The sequence below is a fragment of the Sparus aurata genome, chromosome 15, assembly GCF_900880675.1.
Source record: "Sparus aurata chromosome 15, fSpaAur1.1, whole genome shotgun sequence".
NCBI classification, from domain to species: Eukaryota; Metazoa; Chordata; class Actinopteri; order Spariformes; family Sparidae; genus Sparus; species Sparus aurata.
The window spans coordinates 12,705,547-12,726,636 of NC_044201.1; the positions used below are offsets into that span (position 1 = coordinate 12,705,547).

Sequence of the window (21,090 nt, forward strand, 5' to 3'; positions counted from 1 at the left end):
GCAGACAATGGGAGAACAGAGTACAAGAACAGAAATGGAGTGTAAATGGGGATATTAAATGAGCTGCTGTTTTTTGGATGTCAGGAGGTCAATCCATGAACAGCACTTTCTTTAAAGGGGAACCCACAGCTTCCTGCTAATTTACCAGCAAAAGTCTGCCACATACTGCGTTTTGTGTCATTTGGCGGACTTTTTCTGGCTCAGGGACTGTTGTACAAACCACAGACACTATTGTTGGAACGGAAGAGAGAGCCACTCTCTCTGTCACTCTCTCTGGGTGTCTCAAACTTAGAATCTTGGTTCATGTTTTGATGAAACCTAGGCTGACAGTTTGATCTGTTACTGCATTTGCTATTTCTCGCCTGAAATGCTCTCAGCAACACATTTTAGTGTAATGTTCAGCTGCGATAGAAAGTTTATGACTGGGAATTGGGAGTTTGGTACATTCTACATGATTCAGATCAAACTGTCAAGCTAGGCTGTTCTGGTCAACTATTAACCATGAGTATAATATTGCATATTACTGGCTTAAACGGTTTTCAGAATCATACTTTGGTGTACTTCTTAGCTTCATTGAGATATTTTGATACCAGCCGGCCGCCATATTGATTCCTTCTTTCAAAATGGTTGAGCCAAAACCAAGACAAGAACTGCCAAAGTCAGAGTACATTGCACAACAGCTGAAGTGTTTATTAGTCCACTGCAGTGCAGTGTATTCTGGTTATTTTGTGCAAAAGGGATTACCACACTTCTTTTTTTCTGATTTCTTGGGTTTTGTAGAACCAATCTTGAAATATTTCTACTTTCTACTACATAGACAGCACACTTTAATGAAAACACCTTCTCCCAAGTGGGAACGTTTTTTTTAAGGATGTTAAATTGTATCACTTCGTGTAAACTGGGATAATTGCAGAATATTGCAAAGTCTGGCTTTTCCATTCACCGATTGCAGGTAAAATATTATTGAGTTTACTGATAAAAGTCTATCCTGTGCTTCTCTAATGGTCATTAATCACTGCACTTCTCTCTCTTGACAAACAGAGAGCATGATACATTTCAGCAACATATTTTAGTATCCCCAGAAAGAGTGAATAACACATCTCTCACAAATCTGTTTGTTTACTGAAAATGAATGCAGACCCTCCAGGCATTCTCACCGGAATATCATAAAAGGCTTGAGGTAATTAACAAAAAGGTATTATTCAGTGACTGACATGCAAGAGTGGAGTCTCCACATTACACAGCCAGCTGCATACGTCACACAGATCTAATCGTTGAGCCAGTGGCATTGACAGGAAGCTGATATTCAACAACAGATGAACAGAGCTGCTCCATTGCAGCTCAGTGCACCCGGTTGTGGTGTCTGCTTTGTCAGGTAGCCGGAGGGGGAGACACTGGAGATGACGCAGGGCAGGGGAGAGTGTTTGCGGGGTCAGCTCTGCCGTACAGCCCTTTGACTAACAGGGCGACTCACTGCTGCTCTGGGCAACGAAAGAAGCAGAGCCACAGTTTGGCTTCATTTAAACATGAAACCATAGTGGGTCAAATGGGGTGGGGGGGGCATGTATTAGGAATAGGAAAACACTATTCTAAATTCTTGCTCATTCTGGTTCGCTGTGACAAGATGATCAAATATGAATTACCTGTCAAGGTTTTATTTAGTTTTAAAGCCTGTCATGCTTGATGCATTGCAAACCACAAGTTTTCATTGGCACCTGAGTTGTTTAGATGACAATGCTTACCATTTGCTTGGATGCAATACTTTGGTTTTACAATCATGAAACATTTCTCTATCTTTCAGAAATCGGGGGAAAAAAACAATATTTACACCATCTAGATAAAAAGGAACACCTGCAACAGGGATAACTGACAAATCACAGCATCGCTAACGAAGCCCCCGATGCCAAAAACCTGATGATAAATTATCCCGACACATCTCAAACTAAATATGTAAACGACAAATTTACAAAACACTAAAACAAACCACTGCAAGTAAAAAGGCTCCGTGTACCTCTTATTCTCACACACACACACACACAGACTTCAGTATTTTTTCCCCTCTTCCTCTCTTTTTCTGCCAGTGAGCATTGCTTTCCAACCAGTGAATACTCGCTCCTCTTAAGTGCACACATCTGACAAGAATGTGAGTGCCTTTCTCCTTTCCTCCACTCCCCCTAGTGTATCCATCGGACACTACATCTTTCATATGCATCTCCCAAACAGAGAGAGAGAGAGAGAGAGAGAGAGAGAGAGAGAGAGAGAGAGAGAGAGAGAGAGAGAGAGAGAGAGAGAGAGAGGCCACTCCTCCAGATGACATCAGTGCTCTACTGAAGCTAGAGGCAAACACAACTCCACATTAGTATTGAGATCTACGTGCACCTATTTCCTTGCACAGCCTACAGATGTGTATGTGTGTGTGTGGGGACACCAGTAAACATAGCAGTGCCGCTACAGATAAACTCCAAGTAGCTCCAGACCTGTGAGTGAGTGGAGGGTTTCTTTTTTTTTTTTTTTTTTTTGGTGGATCTGAATTTAAATACTCATTATCCTGGACTGGATTATTGTTGGGTTTTTTTTTTTCTCCCCCTCGTTGTGAACCCCAATTTTTAAGAGGATACCTGTTACTTTCCGATATTTTTTGGTTGAGTATAGAGGTAAGTGTGTTTTTTGCTGGTACAGTCCTGTTGGGAATGCATCCTTTTCATCTTTTTTTTTTTTTTTTTGGATCTTCTTTCTGGCAAAAAGGAATTCAAAGTCATGCGGAATCCTCAGGAGTTTCTTGTATCTAATTAGTTGCCCTCTTTTTTCTCTCTTCCTATAGGCTTTTTCCTTTTTAATATACTCGGCTCTGGCGAGAAAATATTGCGTTCCTCTCTGAGGTGCTTGTCTCACAGGCGCTTCTAATAAAATGCAAATTCGTGCGTGCACTTTTTCCTCCAAACAACCGATGTATGCTCTTCTATTAGTTTACGCACTGTCAGTCAATGTGCTCAGTGTGACAGGGACAAATCAGACTTAGACATCTGCTCATCTCTCCTCTCTCCTGCCTGCAACTTGCTGCTCCGATCCCTGCGCTACGTCCCTCTTTATTCTGCATGCATCCAACAGAGACCACAAACACCACATCTCTCTGTTTTTTTCTCTCTCTTTTTGTTCCTCTCCCCACCACCACTCCGCCGTGTAGAGATGAATTTCTCGTTGCGACATGCTGAATTTGCTTCTCGATCAAATTCACACTCCGCCTGAGCACACTGGTCAAAACATGTGAAGAGAGAGCAACGGGGACGAGTTAAAAAAACAAAAAAAATTGCAAACCTTTTCCGATCCCTTATTTCAGCTGTGAAAGAAGTGGTGGTGGAAGGGGGGGAGTAGTCATGGGGCGAATACGCAAACTTGATAGGATTATCGGGGGGCTGTATGGTTTTAGCATCGGTGTCGCAGCCCGAGAGGATACCCCGGGGTGCAGCTGAAATTGCAGCGCAGATCCCGCGGAGTTGGACATGAAGGGGGCAGCTGGAGAAACTCCGCTAAATGCGTCTCCGGCGTCACTGTCTGGACGACTCGTACCAGCAGCTCCTATTCATATCCTACTCCATTGAATTTTCTTTTATTTATTTATTTTTTTTATTTTTTTTACCGTGTGCTACTGGAAGCTTGTCCGCAGATAATACGGACGCCCCTCGTCATGCTTTAGGGCGCAGTCCCCTGAAAAAACGCATAAACATTAAGAAAAAAAAAATCAAAGTTTTGACACGCATCAGTTCGCACATAAGCAGCGGCTCATTTAACGCAGACAACGCAACGTTACATTAACAACGCCTCAAAACAAATAGCTGACATTTACGTGCAAGTTGCAGCTCTGAGAAGAATGTCGTGTTAATAAGCCTCCAGAATGCATAAATTCACTGTAAGACTAAACTATACTATACTATATACTATGACACCAGATTGTCAATTCAAATGTCAATCTACGACGCTAATGAATCAAGGCTCGCTTCCATCCATACAACCTCATATTTATCCAATTAGATCAGCGCAATAAAACTGTGCGCCCCTCAGTTCTCACACACTGTGGCTATTTAAGCTGAATGTCTCATTGGCAGCATTAGGACAAGGCCATTTGTTAATCCAATCCTTTTATCTTCATGAGAGGATAAGGTCATCTCGGCTTTAAACAATGACTGATAGCCCACGTAGGCTACAGCCTGATTTCAGTAAATCACAAACAGTGGGCGCAAACTTGACTTCAGTTGTCAATGGTGGCCCTTTGTTGTTCAGCGTGTTTGAGAGACAAAGAAATAAATAGCCTGTTAAACATGGTAGACATAAGGACAGACCCAATTGTCTTCGGTGATGACTGCCTCGGGCTGAAGTCCCCAGTCAGTTGCTCTCAGAGGGAATTCACATGGCAGATTAACAACTAACCAGGTCACTACAGACAGAATCTGCTATCCCCAGAAAAGTCAATGCATCAACTATGGATGACTGTGTTAGAGGGGGAAAAAAAGTATTAAGACTTTCATAACTACCAAGACATAATTCAGAGGAAACACTGTGGTCTGAGGAGGCCTAATTCAGCTCTTTTCATTATTTATTTAGCCACTAAGCTGTATCCTTTTTCACCATCTATTCCAAGCTTCAAAAGAGAAGTCGTTTCACATTGTCGACCAGATAGTGAAGCTGCAAATATGACTGCAAAGCATAAATATTAGAAGAGAAACCTTTAGCGAACGATACAAGTCTGGTGAAACTGTAGTTAGGTTAACAGATCTCTGAATTGTATATCAGTGTCTGGCCTGCCTTAACGCGGGCTCCTGTGTGAATCTCAACATGAGTATACAGTGTTTAGGTGTTTGCTTGTCACACACACACGCATTTCATTTTGCAGTGCCTACCACCCCCATGTGGGGAAAAACCACTGCAGCTGCTACAGATCTCTCCTTTCAGGCTGTTACAAAAGAGAGACCCCCGTGTGTCCCAGGCCTCTCTCTGCTCTTAATGGGCCAGCAAACGTATCATCTGTTCAGCCCATCTAAAGACAGCGCCAGGAGGCCACATACCAAATCTGTGAAACTATCACAGATTTTCACCCATTTAGTCTTCAGCAGAGACATCTTCTGTGTCCCTGTGAATTCAGATGTGACCATGAATGTTCCATTGTGTTTCTGCACCACAGCAGGCCGCTGCCTAGTGTCTCAACGTTCAACGCACTAATATGTAAATCAATGGCAGACGCAGGGTTACATCGCACAATCGCAAATTGACCAAAACAAAACTAAAAAGAAGCAGAAAATCATGAAACAAAAAATGTAAATACGAGAAAATACAAATGGGCTCTCGTACCAGGTCAGCTTCAACTGTCCATCAAAATAAATACACTTGCATTTGCATGATCATACATAAACAATTAATATATTCCAGTCTTATTTGAGTGTTTGCTCCCAACCTATCAACTAACTGAGCAATGTTGCAAAGAATACACATTTTAAAGTCAAAAAATAAAAAAATAAATATAACCCAGCATAATGATACTGTGTGCAATCAATCATAATTCAAAATTTATTGTGAATTAGAATGAATAATCAAGAGCAGATACAAACAACATTGATTTCCCAATGGAGAGCTCTACTGTGGTTCAAAATTAATTTCAGGGCTCATGAATAATTTAACAGCCAGCCATTACTACTTCTCCAGATCTTTCCCCCCTAAATGTAGCCTATGTAATATTATTCTGTATTTTACGGAAATAAGAGTCATTATAATCTGCAATAGTTTTGACAGGCATGAAATTGTTTCTCTTTGAGTTTTTCCCAAGCCTTTCTTGTGCAGTGTATGACTCGGGGGCACAAAGTCTTGGGCTCTGTTATTGCAGACTAATGTGCATTTATGCGTGTTGAGCTCACAATGGCTATCAGTGTCCAGCTTTGTGCGAGCCTCCCACGCTCTCCACTGAAAGGTAACTCGCTGTACACACACACAATTTTACCAGGATGCTCAATTTAACTTTGCCAGTTCAGATTAAATGAAGCAGAAGCCACTTTGACTGCCAGAGAAATCTCCTGTCGGCCGGCAGAGCTTATTAGAACGATGGAGAAAGACATCCATCACTAAAAATGTTGAACTCAGCCTCCACTGCTCTCAAAATGATTGTGTGCACAGGAACCTAGTGTGTGTGTGGTGGGGGGGGGGGGGGGGGGGGGGCACGTAAATTTGCTTAAATTCAATAGAAAGGCTTACAAAATGGGCTGTGTAAATTTAAAGAAATTTTCCAACACCCAAATAAAAACTATTTTAAACGTAAACCCCCTCTTTTGAGGCTACAAGGTCCACATGCATGCCTTGTAGTGAACAATAGAGAGGGGCCACTCTCCTGAAATCCGATGAGCGTGAAAAGAAAAGGAGAAAAAATACAGCCAAGCATCTAGGCCCGACTGTGCTCCAAGATGTGCAAGAGTCAAAGCAGACGTTGGATAAATCACCCACAATATAAGATCACACTGAGGCGTATGATACATTATGCACCAGAATGTTTTCGTTCTTTCTGGCACCAGTGTTCATAAATGAATAACAATGTCCCCTGGCCCGTCTACTGGACACTGAGTCAGAGTCTGTTATCTCACCAGGTAACAGAGATGTAGCTGCCAAAGAAAAGGCAAACTAGCAAAAAAATTATACATTGGGCTTTTCTGCAAAGAATCATTCTGTCTCACAACCCTTAAAGCCAATTACAGCGAATGCGGATAGGTCTCCCCGAGTTTCCTTGATAAGACAGAAATGCGGAGACTATTACTTCCCTTTATGTGATGGTAAGAATTCAAGGATTCAAATCAAGACTACATACTTCACGGTATTCAGAAGATGGAGAACTTTACAAAATGAGGTGAAAGGGGCTATTTAAAATTGAAATAGCTTGACTAAGCACTGCATTAAAAGTTAATTCCGACAGACAGACACCACATATCCCTCTATCACCACGCCATTTTCTAAAAACTCCATTACTGAATTTCACCCCTCCCCTTGTCAGACGCCTTTATATCAGAAGTTAGTAGAGGTCACATCTGGTGCTTTTTCCCCAGACTCTAATCTACTACTAATGTAATACTGGGCTGAGGGGCCGTGTTTAGATGTAACAGAAGGAAGGGGGGTTATTATTATTAGACAGCATCTCAGGAGTTGTAATCGAGTTACAAGCCTCTCAATTCCCCAATATTCTCTTTGTCATGGGCTACAACTGTTAAATGGCTGGGCCCCTTGTTCCCAATTTACCTTTACATGTTTTACAGCAAGCAGTGGCTTGCAGCAGGGCACATGGATGGTTACATATGAGGACACAAAGCTATTGTGTTGAAAGAGGAAACACAATGTTTTCTTTTGCAAAAGGAAAATCTATTTTTACAAACAGACACAGCATTCATAGAGGTGGGGTTTGTTGGGTCACAGAGAGGAGCTGTGAATGACAGGGGTGGATGCAATGGCCAACCTCTTCTTCATATGAAATTCGAATGGGCCTCATTTGTCATGAATGTTTTGAAAGAATGTGAGTAATTTAGCACTGACTGGACCAGGTTTTCATCTCATATGTGGAATCTGGACTGGCCTTGTTTGTAAATTAGAAAAGACTGCATCTTTTAATCGCAGGAATAGTTCTCTTGTAAAACACCAAAAGCTCAGCTGAGCAGTGAACTGGACTGGGAAGGGCATTGGGGTTCCACCCTCAGCCATTGTGTTGGGGTCTAGATCACTGTTGCCTTTGCATATGCATGGACATTCTTTCTTCTATCACCATAGAAAAGAAATGTGGTCCGTTAGAGTAACGGGATGTTGTAGGTCAACAGGCTGAATCATAGGCTAGAAGAAAGGGTATTTCTAACTAAGAATTCACAATGTAGAGAAAGTCAGAGTTCATGATCGAACCCATTCCTAAACCAAATAGGATTTCTTTTGATGCATTTATCTTGATTGCCCTCTCATTGCCTTAAAACATTTTTCTAAAGTGATTGATTGTGGGCACTAAATTTGTTTGTCTCTGTTTTTTTTTGTTTGTTTTTTTCAGAGCACCATCCCAGGTGTGACGAGGCTACAGTTATGAGTCAAGCTGCAGTTGCATGAGGGAGGCCACATCCAGGAGGATTAGCACCCTGCCCTGTTTTGCTCCTCAGAGGAAAGGAGAACATTGGTTATCTGCTTCAGAAAAAGAGACCAGAGCCCTGGATTAATGTATATACAGGCTCGGCAAGGGAGTAGAGGATTCTGGGTTACCTGAAGACCTGGAGTACACAAGTGAACAGGCCTGGATTGAGCCTGTGGCACAAGGGATTGGCATGGCTCAGATCAGCTTTGTGTCAACTCATCATGCCTGTCGGGCCTGATTGCAGAAAGGAGCCTTTGCTAAAGCTCGCACCGTCCTGCACACGGATCACTATACAACACCCCAAAAATCTAATTTGCAGTTATGGCTGTTGAGCTCGACAATTTCAACATCCATTAGGATTTTTAATATCACCTGAGAGCGCATGCTTTGTCAGTGAGAGGGGATGCTTTTTCGACAGGCTTATCTGCCATGGTAAAGGCATTGAAAGCATGAGCCTCTGACAACACAGAGGAGGTCATCATCCAAACAAGGATCAGCTCAGCAAACACTGACCAGGTCAGGATATCACCAGAAACCCCTCGGACAAACTTTTACTTTCAGAGAGGATAAAAGAAAATTCAAGAGGAAACCTTGATTGGATTTTTGGTGGCTGGAAAGGATTTACCACATCGTATAAATCAGGTATGACAAATACGGATGGCTTTGCTTCTTTCTACTTCACTGACCTGACCACAATCTCTAATGAGACGTGCAGGAAAGGGAGGTCATGGCAGGAATACAAAATTAAAGCAATGAATTAGTATTAGCCTAATTAAAAGGTATCTATGCGTTGACAGTGAAAAAAGAGACCCACAACGGTGTGGCAGCTTCTGCTTTGCACTACGGGTTTGTTCATCGCAGCTATAATTATTATTATACTTTATTTTTTTATTTTTTTCAAACTGAAATGTACATTTTCAAACATTTCAACACACCACAATAACAACAAAGGTCATTAACATAGTACTGTTCAAGGATAAATGACACTCACAAAATTAATCTAGCAAACTCTGAAAACTCAAAAATATGTCCTGCTTGGATCTTAAAGTGCTAAACCTCTTTTCTATGAGGAGATATTTTTTCCCGACCTTGCGATAGGCCAGTTAAACCCCAGAATTTGAATCGTGAAAGGCATGGGTAATGATCTAACAGGACTTAAGAGTAGCTTGGTTCCACAACAGTTCACCAACAAAGCCAGACTTTGTTCACCGTCGTGGTCCGTAGAGATGAAAGGCAGCCTTGAGACACAGAAACGTGTAAAACAACTAGGGAGTGCTATTACATTTCACAAGTCAAGCCCAAAAAGCTAAGGCACAGAGATTCAATTCAGAGTTCACAAGTTGAAACATTTCTCAGAAGAAAACAAAAAGCTTTTCTATTTGCAATGCAGGTTACTTTTGAACTTTGAATCCTCGGAAATCTTTAGATGATGCAAACCAAAAGTTTCACTCTAAATTCACTGTCTGGCAATTCTAATGATCAATTCATATCAATTTAATTGGAAGAATTCAAACTGATTCTTTCAGCAGTTGTTTAATCTAGAAAGTGCTGCAGGCAGCATTTCAAACACCCAGCAATTATGAGAACAGGAATTTGGCTCTCCTTTAAAGGCCTTGTGCATTAAATGTACCCTTGTGTCTTCTCCCCAGGGGCTCTTGAGTGATTAGACTGCCAGGCAACACAGCTTCAAGATGGTGCGTCAATGCAAGGCCTTTATCCTCTTCCTCATCAAGATCGGGCTGCTGCTGGGTCTTGCTAACCCCCTGGTGACCTCCGCCTCATGTCCCTCAGCCTGCCGCTGTGATGGGACCTTCATCTACTGTAATGACCGTGGCCTGACTTCCATCCCTACTGGTCTACCCCTGGATGCTACAGTGCTCTTTCTGCAAAACAATCGCATCAAGAGTTCTGGCATTCCTACAGAGCTACGCAGGCTCATAAATGTGGAGAAGATCTACCTTTACTGCAACAATCTGGATGAGTTCCCTACTAACCTTCCTCTCGGTCTAAAAGAGCTCCACCTTCAGGAGAACAACATTCGGATGATTACCCATTCCTCTCTAGCTCAAATTCCCTACATTGAAGAACTGCACCTGGATGATAACTCTGTATCAGCAGTCAGCATAGAGGAGGGGGCTTTCAGGGACAGTAATCACCTTAGACTGCTTTTTCTCTCCAGAAACCACCTAAGTACCATCCCTTCAGGCCTACCCATGAGCATTGAGGAGCTGCGCTTTGATGACAACCGCATCTCCTCCATCTCAGAGCAGTCTCTGCAAGATCTCATCAACCTGAAGCGACTAGTTCTGGATGGTAACCTGCTCAACAACCGAGGGATTGGGGAAATGGCTTTCATCAACCTGATCAACCTGACTGAGCTCTCGCTAGTGAGAAACTCCTTGACATCACCGCCAGCCAACTTGCCAGGCACCAGTTTGGAGAAGCTGCAGCTTCAAGATAATCACATTAATCGAGTCCCACCTGGGGCTTTTGCCTTCCTTAGGCAACTGTATCGGTTGGACCTGTCTGGCAACAACCTGAGCAGCCTCCCTCAGGGTGTGTTTGAAGATCTGGACAATCTCACACAGCTCCTGCTACGCAATAACCCCTGGCAATGCACTTGCAGGATGAAATGGGTGCGCGATTGGCTGCGGTCGTTGCCGTCTAAGGTGAATGTGCGTGGCTTCATGTGCCAGGGTCCTGATAAGGTAAAAGGCATGGCAATTAAAGATCTTACTACAGACATGTTCGACTGCACAGATTCAGAACTCATCCCCACGTATGAGACAAGCACAGTCTCCAACACTTTGCGCCCCTCACAGCCCCAGTGGCCCTTATTTGTGACTAAAAGACCTGCAGTAAAAGGGCCTGACTTTGGTAAGAATTATCACAGTACTACCACCTCTTCAGGCAGAAAAATCATCACCATAAGTGTGAAGTCAAGTACTGCAGATACAATACACATATCATGGAGGGTGTCACAGCCCATGACTGCCCTACGGCTCAGCTGGCTAAAGCTGGGACACAGCCCTGCCTTTGGCTCCATCACCGAGACCATTGTGCAAGGGGAGAGGAGGGAGTACCTGCTCACAGCTCTGGAGCCAGATTCTTCCTATAGGATATGCATGGTTCCCATGGAGACCAGCAACATTTACCTGTCAGACGAGACCCCTGTTTGCATAGAGACAGAGACTGGTTCTCACAAATCCTACAATCCGACCACAACTTTAAACAGAGAGCAGGAGAAAGAGCCTTACAAAAATTCCAGTCTGCCTTTGGCTGCTATCATTGGAGGGGCTGTGGCTCTTTTGGCAATAATCATGTTGGCACTGGTGTGCTGGTATGTCCACAGGAATGGTTCACTTTTTTCCAGGAACTGCACCTATAACAAAGGCCGTCGGAGAAAGGATGACTATGCTGAGGCTGGTACTAAGAAGGACAACTCCATCCTAGAAATACGAGAGACTTCATTTCAAATGATTCCTATAAATCACCTGCCTGTGTCCAAGGAGGAGTTTGTGATACACACGATTTTCCCACCTAATGGCCTGAGTTTATACAAAAGCCCACATAGCGAGAACAGTATTAACAACAGAAGCTACAGAGACAGTGGAATACCAGATTCAGACCATTCCCATTCATGATATTGCGCATGGCCATTCATGATGAGTGCGCGACAGTAACAGAGTGGCAAGACTTTTACAAAACACTGGATCTATAAGACTAAGGAAGCAATGTTCTGTACATTTGCCATATAATTTATATTTAAGGACATTTTATGAAGACGGAGGACGTTCCAGTTGCAGGCCATCACTGAACCATCAGTGGGTATTGTAACTAACTGCAATTCTATATTTTAGGGATTTGTAGTAATTTGTACTGTATTTCCTTTGCTTAAGGTTATCGACCAACTAAAAGAAACTCTGTGTTCTACTGAGATATGATGACTTGTCAACTGTGAAAGTGGGTTTTCATTGCTGTGTTGAACAATCAGACCTTAGAAAACCTTGTAGTATAAGCACAGGTCATTCTTTTAACTTTGTGGCTGTCTGAAAAACAAAAAGGCAAAAAAATAAACAAAGGCACAGCTGATCAACTAATTCGCAAAGCAGGCATGTTGCCCTCTAAAAGAATGAGCAGTCAGTAGCTGTCTCCGCATACTATGGGCCAAGAGTCCTGCTCTAGTATTCACCTGGTATGGAGTACAAGTAACTAAAGATGAGGTGCCATGCTTTATTTCTCTGATTTGTTCAGTGTGTGATTTTTTTTTTCTCTGTTTGCAAGAAGAAGAAACACATCAAAGCAACCCGAGCAGGGTTCCAGTGTTTCCGATAGGATTGTAGGCCACAGCACAGGGCAGATAAAGCACACCAACCTTAAGGGGCTCTCTGCTCCTCAAAAACAAGTAGAGTGGACAGGCTGACACAGAGGACCCCCCACTATCTCTATTTGTACAAGCCAACAATGGCCAAACGACAATGGCGGCATTCTTTAGTACCATGTACCATACGTCATTCTTTTTCACCCGGCCAAAAAGACTAAACATGTTGGCTTTTATTAGAATTACCACAGTGGCAGCAACTCCTTGTTATGAGTATTATTTTGTATTATTTTCCAAATGAACACACTTTTATGTTTCCACAATTTGAAGTTAACTGTTCTTAACAATTGAAAACCAAAGTGCATTGTATGCCCTTTGGCCAGTCTTGTATGTGCCTTGATCCAATGCTTATTGTATTTAGCTTTTTAAGAAACCAGTGACTTTTTTTCATACACACTTGAATATGAAAAATATTGGTCATATTACAGAATAAAAGTGGACAAAAATAACTTTGCTTTTCCTTATCTTGAGTATAACAAACCCCACTCAAAATAATACTTTGTTTTCTTGATTGTGCTATTCAATTGCTATTATCCCATGCTATGCTATTCAATGATTGCTCGACTTATTCTTTTTTCCACTCAAAAGAATTCTATCTTGTGAAGTGAACAACCTGGAGTAAAAACGACGGCTACAGGAGACTTGCTTTTATCATTCATATCTCAAATTACTGTTTAGCCACATAATCTCACAATTGTTGGAGATGAAAAACATAATCAAATATTTTTTTTATCCAACACAAAGAACTTGTTTCATAGCCTCAAAGCCACATCTCCCCTTCAAAGATATAGTGAACTCTTTAACAATAACTCAAATACTGTTCTTGAGACCCAGTTTTCCACTCTATGGGTAGTCGGCAAAGCAACATCTGCTTGAGGCTGCTGCTGTTCTTTCATGCTGTGAGGCCACGTGTGACTTATCCGATTGGCCAGAGAGAGAAATGTCACAGTAGAGTAGAAATCGGGCTGTGGAGAGATTGGGCTCCAGGGTTTGATGAACCTCCCAGGCGCCAGGGCAAAAGAAAACTAATGACGAGCCACCATATGGAGGGCTGGTACAAGCAGACCCTGATGGGGATGCCCGTCCCTGCAGAGGACAGAGTATATATACACTGCTCCGGGGTCCAGGCAGCACACTTAATGACATGGTTACAGCTTACCCAACCAAGGGCCCATGAAAAGGTACACATGCTAAAGCAGTAAAATAACCTATTAGCGCATTTTACAAATGCATCCAACAGATATCTTGTGAAAGCTAACATAAATGTAATGTGTTTCAGATTATACTCACTAGACTCTGGCATTGACCATACTGTGACACATAAGTATCCAGCATGTATCACAAAAAATATCGCATAGCCACATTCACACACCCACAAGCTCTTAACACAGTGAAAGCTTTAATTACAGTAAGGGGAGCCGCTAAAAGCTGCACAAGCTATCCAAACCTTAAGTATACACTAACCCTGCCCTTTACACTAAATATATATCACATTAACTTGGAATTAAAGTAAACAGAAGGTCTACTTTTAGAAAACTGAATTGTAATAGTTTCCATATGAAGACTGTCCTTGGATTCTTCCGCCTTAGTCCTATCTTACACGAGTAGAATTTTTTTTTTTTAATTCTTACATTTCTTTTCTTTTTATTATACTGATGTGGGCAAAACCTCCTCATCAGAGATAACATTTACCATACTTTTATAATGGCCTTGTACAGAAACACTATACAGAAACAATATAATGTGCTATATGAGCTGTTTTAAGGTTAATTGACCCAAACAAAAGGCTATACGGATTTGTAATTTCTATTTTTGGTTTGCAGGGATCTCAGCTGGCTTCACAGCATCAACTTCTCGTTGGTAAATGAGGTGGTGCCACATATGTTGACAAATGGAAAATGTCTATTGCTTGAGCAGAGTGCCCATATGTCTTGTAATTGCAAGAAGCTTCTAAAATGTTTCAGGTGTTACTTTTGAAAAGAGAGAGTCCAAACATAGTGTACTGATGAGATCACTGCAATTTGTTGAACTACAACAGCAATCTTTCATGTGTTATTGATAAGCTTTGAGGATTAAGTAAATGACTCACATGGATTTGTACTGTAGTAACTGAACTATGCTGACTACTTCAGAGCTCAGAGAATGAGCAAGCTCCTCTCACATCTTCTCTCACCTGTGTGATAAATTACAGTTTGGCCAAATGGTGAAAGGAGCATGCTATTGTTGTGACTTTCACTGAAAATAACACATTAACTAGAACATCTTTGTGCATTTTGGCTGAACAAAGTATGAGGTAAAATTAATGAACCCGACCACTGACGACCCTGTGTGACCTCACTCATCACTACAGACCTTTGACCCATCTGTCCCTTTAAACAATTCCTTAATCACTCTCATGTTCTCACTGAGGTCAGACAAGTCTTTAAACAACACAAGATACCAAATACATTTGTCTCCTGTGTGACACACACAGAACCTAATTATGTTTGTCTTTTGTGTAACCTACAGAATCAACCTAATGGGGGCAGCTGCACTGTCTGCCCCAGGCTCCTGTTATTCCTATTGTAATGTACTGGTCAGGCAGCCGGTCACATTTGCATTCCTATAGATGCTCATATCAAAGCGCCCCTGCATGACCTCACGGCTGCCAGTAGCTGTGTATGGTTCTTCTCCGTCAGCACCATTAGTAGAATAAAAAAAAGGACAGGCCATGTGACCCAGTGACTGATTAGAGGTCAGTGAGATAAGGTCAGACTAAGTTCAAGGATCTCAAGAGATGAAAAATGGATGCATATTAGTGCCCACAAAATATAGCCAGTCATCAGGGACTCTGATAGGCAACCTGTCCACCACTGGGGTGCTCTGCTCAGGAGAGACCCCCTGGCATTCATTACAGGGAATTTTTAGCCAGTACGCTAGAATTTATGTGGAAAAACACTACGAACAAAAGGTCAGATGTTTAACTAATGGCTTAATTGCCCTAAGAGTCAGACAAAGGCTCACAGCATAAGGTGAAGCCAAGTTGATACAAAGAGGAGCAATTTGAGTTGAACATGATTGAGGATGATACATTAGGATGCCTTAATATGCTGTGCAAAATTAAGGGTAATACAAATAAACTGGTATGTGTCAGTGTTATGAAATTATCAAAGTGAAATTGCTGGACTAATAATATAGATATAGTCAGATAATCTTATTTATGAATATTTAATGTTTTGTTCTGTGTAAAACAGAGTTTACACAGAATAAAAGCCCTATTTTTTTTTTAGGACAACCACACATTAAAAACAAAAAACAAAAAAAAGGGGCGCTTGCTGATCCATTTTCTTCACATCCTGTTGCACACATCTTGCACATCCAACAGACCCATGATTTAATGGTCTCTAAATTCTGAGCGGAGTGGTGCTGAGGTCAGAAGCCAAACCAAGGCCCAGGGCCTCCCACAAAGTCTGCAATTTTGCCAGTGTGTAAAATTTGCATATACCGTGTATGCATGCGTGTGTGAATGTGTGTGCTCATGTTTATGAGGTATAAAAAAAGAAAAGAAACTGCGATGGTTGATGCTCCGATGTGAAGTGCTTGCTCTTAACATTTATCCTCTGGCACAATGTACAGGGTTCACTCACATACATCTTAATCTCTTTGGCTCTTTACATTTATCACTCAAATGCATTTCAATGTGCCATTGTCACAGAGACACTTATTTTCAGTGAAAGTCACAACAATAGCATGCTTCTTTCACCATTTGGCCAAACTGTAATTTATCACACAGGTGAGAGAAGATGCATTGAATAAAAAGGAGGTGAAAACTAAGTCTTCAACAAACGAAAGAGGTTTTTGATTTACAAGCCATCCTCAGCACCCATTCACGATTGAATTTAACAATGACAGATTCACACTAACTAATCCGAATGTTTGCATGAGTGAGTGTACTTTGTGTCATCATGAATGGGACACTAGTTATGATTACTTGTGCTTCTGAACCAGTTCATATTATAACTAACACAAACAGGATATCAAACTGATTGCAAGGCAAAAAAATAAAGCCATCACCTCCCATCCTCACAGTTGTCCCAAGAATGTCTTGTGACTTTGCTGCTCTCCGTCACAAGCACAGTCTGTTCTCGCTGTAAAAGAGCGGCAGGGCGAAAACAGTGTGTCCAGTGAGGGACATGTCAGTGTGAGTGATGTGCTCCTGTGTGGGGGTGTTGTCCTCCCCACTCTGTCTCTGACCAGCTCCCCCCCATCCTCCAGGCCAAGACCCTCTCCATCTCTTCACATTACTCAGTGACCTGAAACCACGGGGCCAAAAAACCTAACCAGCTCCTCCGTCTTCTTAATGAATCCAATTTTTTGCCTGAGAGCACAAGGCGTGCACATACATCCATCGCAACTCTAAATTATCTGACATTAATACAAATTAACAAGAGCCACCGCCATCAAGACTGTGCCACCCCACAACAGCAGACAATGACAATGCATCTATATCACTGTATGAAGACAGCATCTTATTCTATAGCCCGAAATACAGTCAATAATCTCATTTAAAACAGGCTATAACCAAAACAAAAGCAGAGGGGCTGATTGGTGTCGGTGCCATTACACAGTATGAATTATACACAATATGTTATGAAAATATCCATATAATTGACTCTGCTCTATGGCAGCCATTAATTCCTGTCCTCCATTAAGTGGTTTAAATGATCTTGTAAGAGGCCATACATCTCTTGATGCCCTTTATGAGATCAACACCACGTCCCCCTTAGAACTTAATCGACCCTCAGTCCCATTTGTCCACAAAGTCTGATGCAGGGGAATATTTATTTCATTCTTAAAGGTTCTGAGGGGTCCAACTTGTCCATTACCCCCAGTAGCTCTGCAGATGTGCAGTGGGAGGCCAAAGCTCCTCTTCGATCCATTCTCTTCTCTCATTTATGTTAAGCCAGCTTTAAATGTCAGTACAGTATTTGCATGCCAATGTGGCTCTGTCTGCAGCTCATTATTTTCAGATGTTGACAGCCTAATCGCATGCAAGTTTAGCCCACTTTGCTAACCTAATGCGTACTACAGCCAAGTCATACTGAGCAGCACGCAAAGGTTTGTGTCTGCAATGTTCGTCTGCAGCTGTCCGAGGGGGGCACAGAAGACGCAGCAACCTCACATAGTCAGCTGATCAGTGAATACAGGAAACGTTCCATGTTGACCATCAATCTGCACTGTCTTAACCAAGTCCACTAAGAAACAGCGATGTAACAGGAAGATAAATACAGATTATATCACGTGCAGAGGCCTCTCATGCTCATACGCCTAACTTTGTTTTCCCAAGATGTTTTGTGGATGAACACTGAGCAGGGCAAACTCCACCTCAGCAGGTCTGATAACACCCTTTTGATAGTGCGACCTTCAGGCGAGAGCTCAGTTCATCTCTATGATGCCTCTCATTCACTCAGACAGCAGCTCCTCCACACCTCAGCCGGGATGAACATATAGGCATTTGCTCAAGGGTAGCAATGTTTTGGTACTTCTCCAAGAGGTGCAGAATTCAACAGTGTCAGCACCTTTTAGCACTGTAAATACAACCTGTCACCATTCATCACGGCACCAGAAGGAGTACGCAGACACATCAAGGCCTCATTATTTCACTGTCCTCAAGCACCTCGACATGAGATCACTGCAGTGCAACAAAGAGGGACCATCCCTGACCCAATGTGGAACAACCACTACAAAGGGTTATTAACATTTCATGTGGACTTGGTGTACTCACATAGTTTCAGTCACGGTTACCAAACTCTTGGCGACAGAGTTGGTGCAACTGACATCAGAGGGTTGAAACACGTGAACACAGTTAGTGGGCTTTCTGCCGCTTTCAGAAGTGTAGAAAAGTGACAGCGGTGTCATCCTGTAACAATATGCACACAGTAGGTTGAGAAACTGCATTTCCAGAACCCACCTCCCACAGCACCATCCAAACACACACAGTCAAAACACAGAGGAAAAAAGTTAAGAGGAAAAGGTTTGCGGGAGAAGCCACCATGGGGCAGGGCTTGGTGGTGGGATGTGGGATTAATTAAAAGCTGCTGTCACTGTGGTGTGCTGGTGACACGCAGCCACGCGATTACTGAGATCTCTGTGTGAGAGGAATCTGCTCCCACAACTCATTTCCTCCCCATTGAGGGGGGAGCAAAATGGGGCCGTCTGTTGTACAAAACACCAAGAAAGAGAGAATCATTTTTCATTTAGAGGAATTTGAGAATCCAAAAGGAAGGAGAGGGCAGGGTGGTGGGAGAAGAAGGATGAGAGAAATTCTTTTGTTTTTCAATGAAAGTCTGCTGAATCTATTTCAATCGAGTGATACACTGGACTGGTGGGAGGGAGAGGTCAAAGATCTAAGCCACTGTAATCCTAAGCTTGCTGCTGCTTAAAACCTGCTCAAGTTAACAGGGTGGTGTGTGTCTGTAGTTACTATGACACTCACGCAGCTTAAACCAAACATCTGGCAATGCTACCATATCTAACTTTCCACTTATTTCTTGGGATGCTTAGTAATCCCTTTGTTGAGAACTATCTATTTAAAACAATGATTAAAACGCAAAAATGAAAATACATAACTGATCATTTAGAGCTGCAATGACTAGTCAACAGTTTGAAAATTGATAATCAATTTCTCTCTTTCCCATCTTCAAAACAAGCAATTTGAAGACATCACCTTTTATTTTTTAAGTTTTAATTAATTAATAAAAAAATATATAATCAGACTAATCAATAATGGCAACATTAGTATACTACATGTTGTGTTATTACATATCAATGTCAATAACAATTCTTATCAACCCATCCACTTCTGTAAGAGGTAGTAATGCCCCTTAATGCTGTTTTCTAACCACCATTAAACAACAAAAGCAAAATAAGAAAAGACTCAATTAAACAAGCTGGGGGAGAAGACACTGTGACTGACTTTGCGCAATGGCGAATTCAAATGAGAGCCAAGCTAGAGGACAGGCCACTTCCTTTAAAATCAGTTGCGTGGAGCGGACAGGGGATCGGTTGGGCACGATGCGTCAGGATTGTTCGACATTTGTATGCGAGTAGAGAAGGATGTGTCAATCACTGGAGTTCAACAACTTAGAACAACATATCCCTGCTGTTTTGAAGCAGTCTCTCAAAGACATCACTGAAGCAATTGGCATTTACTGACACGACTGATGGAAACAAATTAAACACCAGTCTTGTGCATTTAAGAAGATTTTGTTTTTTCCTTTGTACCAAACCATGACCCCAAAACAAAAGTACCGTCTTAACTGTGACCTTATGTAACATTACAGTACTAATAATATTTTTAGAACATGTGAATATGCCAATATTTTTCATTTCACAAGTTGTATCCGACTTCACTGATAATTCCACTCTCAGTGTCTGTACACTGGAAGCCATTCCTGGTCCAGTGATGTGGAACCTTGAAACCTCCAAAGTATCTGTGATGTCTCAAATCACAATTGTAGGCCCGCCTCTTATAATATCTTTTTAAGGAACAGAGGAATAAAGATCTAATGGATGCCTCAATTGTTATGACGGATAAGGATCATTTCTCATGTAATGTGTTTAATAAGCTGCTACCAAGTGGGCTGTCAAAAATGGTTCATGGAGGTGTAGCATGAGGGTGTCGAGCATTACAAGGGGGAAAGGAAATTATATCACAATATTTGTGGAGCAAACTTTCTAGCAGTGTATGATTCCAATGCAATAGCAATTTACAATCTGTGAGACCCATTTTACACTCTTTACAGACAGGCAGAGCAGCCGGCTGACATCTTTATCTATCAGCCATATGCAGCACTCCACTCTGTACTTTTTGTGGATTGTAAGTGTGGATTCAGTGAATGTATTAATAGCAAGGTTGAAAAGTAAACCAGTAATGTCTCGGGAAATGTAAAAGACATCCCACATGTTCATAGTGTTGTAAGGGTGAGACATACAGCAAGCAGGTTGGAGTGCTAAAGGTTACACCCTAGTCACAGATGTCATTAATAACAAGTCTTATTAAAGGTGATAGGTATGGTGAAAACAGGATACTGAAGATGAGGAAGACAACAATGGGGCTTATTAATTCACACTTTACTGCCTTCCTGTAAAAGCAGATAGATCTGAATACACTGTCAAAGTTTGAAAAATAGACACCATGCACATATATGTGATCTCAGTTTGGCAGTTGTTTTATCCGGGAGAAATAATCACACTTAATAAATAAGCAGCGCTTTTTTCGTCTTATGAGAGTGTTTCCCTTACCAGCCACAGACCAACAGTTGGGCGCACATCACAAATTAAAGCTCTTCAGGAGTGAGATGAAAATTTAATATAATCGGAGGCTTTAAGGCTACTAATTATTCATCTCCTTTAATATGCAGACATTTCATTTAAACAAAAACTTAGGCAGACGAGAGAAAGTTTCCAGTTTCAGAAAACACTGCTGGGAATGCTGGCAGGCCCATTCTTCATTTTCTAATTATGGTAGATTATTATTAGCTAGAGACACAACTGACGAAGAAGATATACATTGGAGGTAGTGCGCTAATGAAATCAC

At 41.8% G+C, this 21,090-nt stretch overlaps 2 protein-coding genes across 6 annotated transcripts in view; one reads left to right on the forward strand and one right to left on the reverse strand.

Moving 5' to 3' along the window:
* macrod2 (mono-ADP ribosylhydrolase 2) overlaps positions 1-21,090 on the reverse strand; it is a 432,655-nt gene that overhangs the window by 344,548 nt on the left and 67,017 nt on the right. The gene's annotated exons all lie outside the window — the stretch shown is intronic.
* On the forward strand, positions 2,321-12,961 carry flrt3 (fibronectin leucine rich transmembrane 3). Its single transcript, XM_030442619.1, has 3 exons — positions 2,321-2,654; positions 8,054-8,773; positions 9,781-12,961. The coding sequence occupies exon 3, from the start codon at positions 9,823-9,825 to the stop codon at positions 11,773-11,775; it is 1,953 nt and encodes a 650-aa protein (XP_030298479.1). The 5' UTR covers positions 2,321-2,654; positions 8,054-8,773; positions 9,781-9,822; the 3' UTR covers positions 11,776-12,961.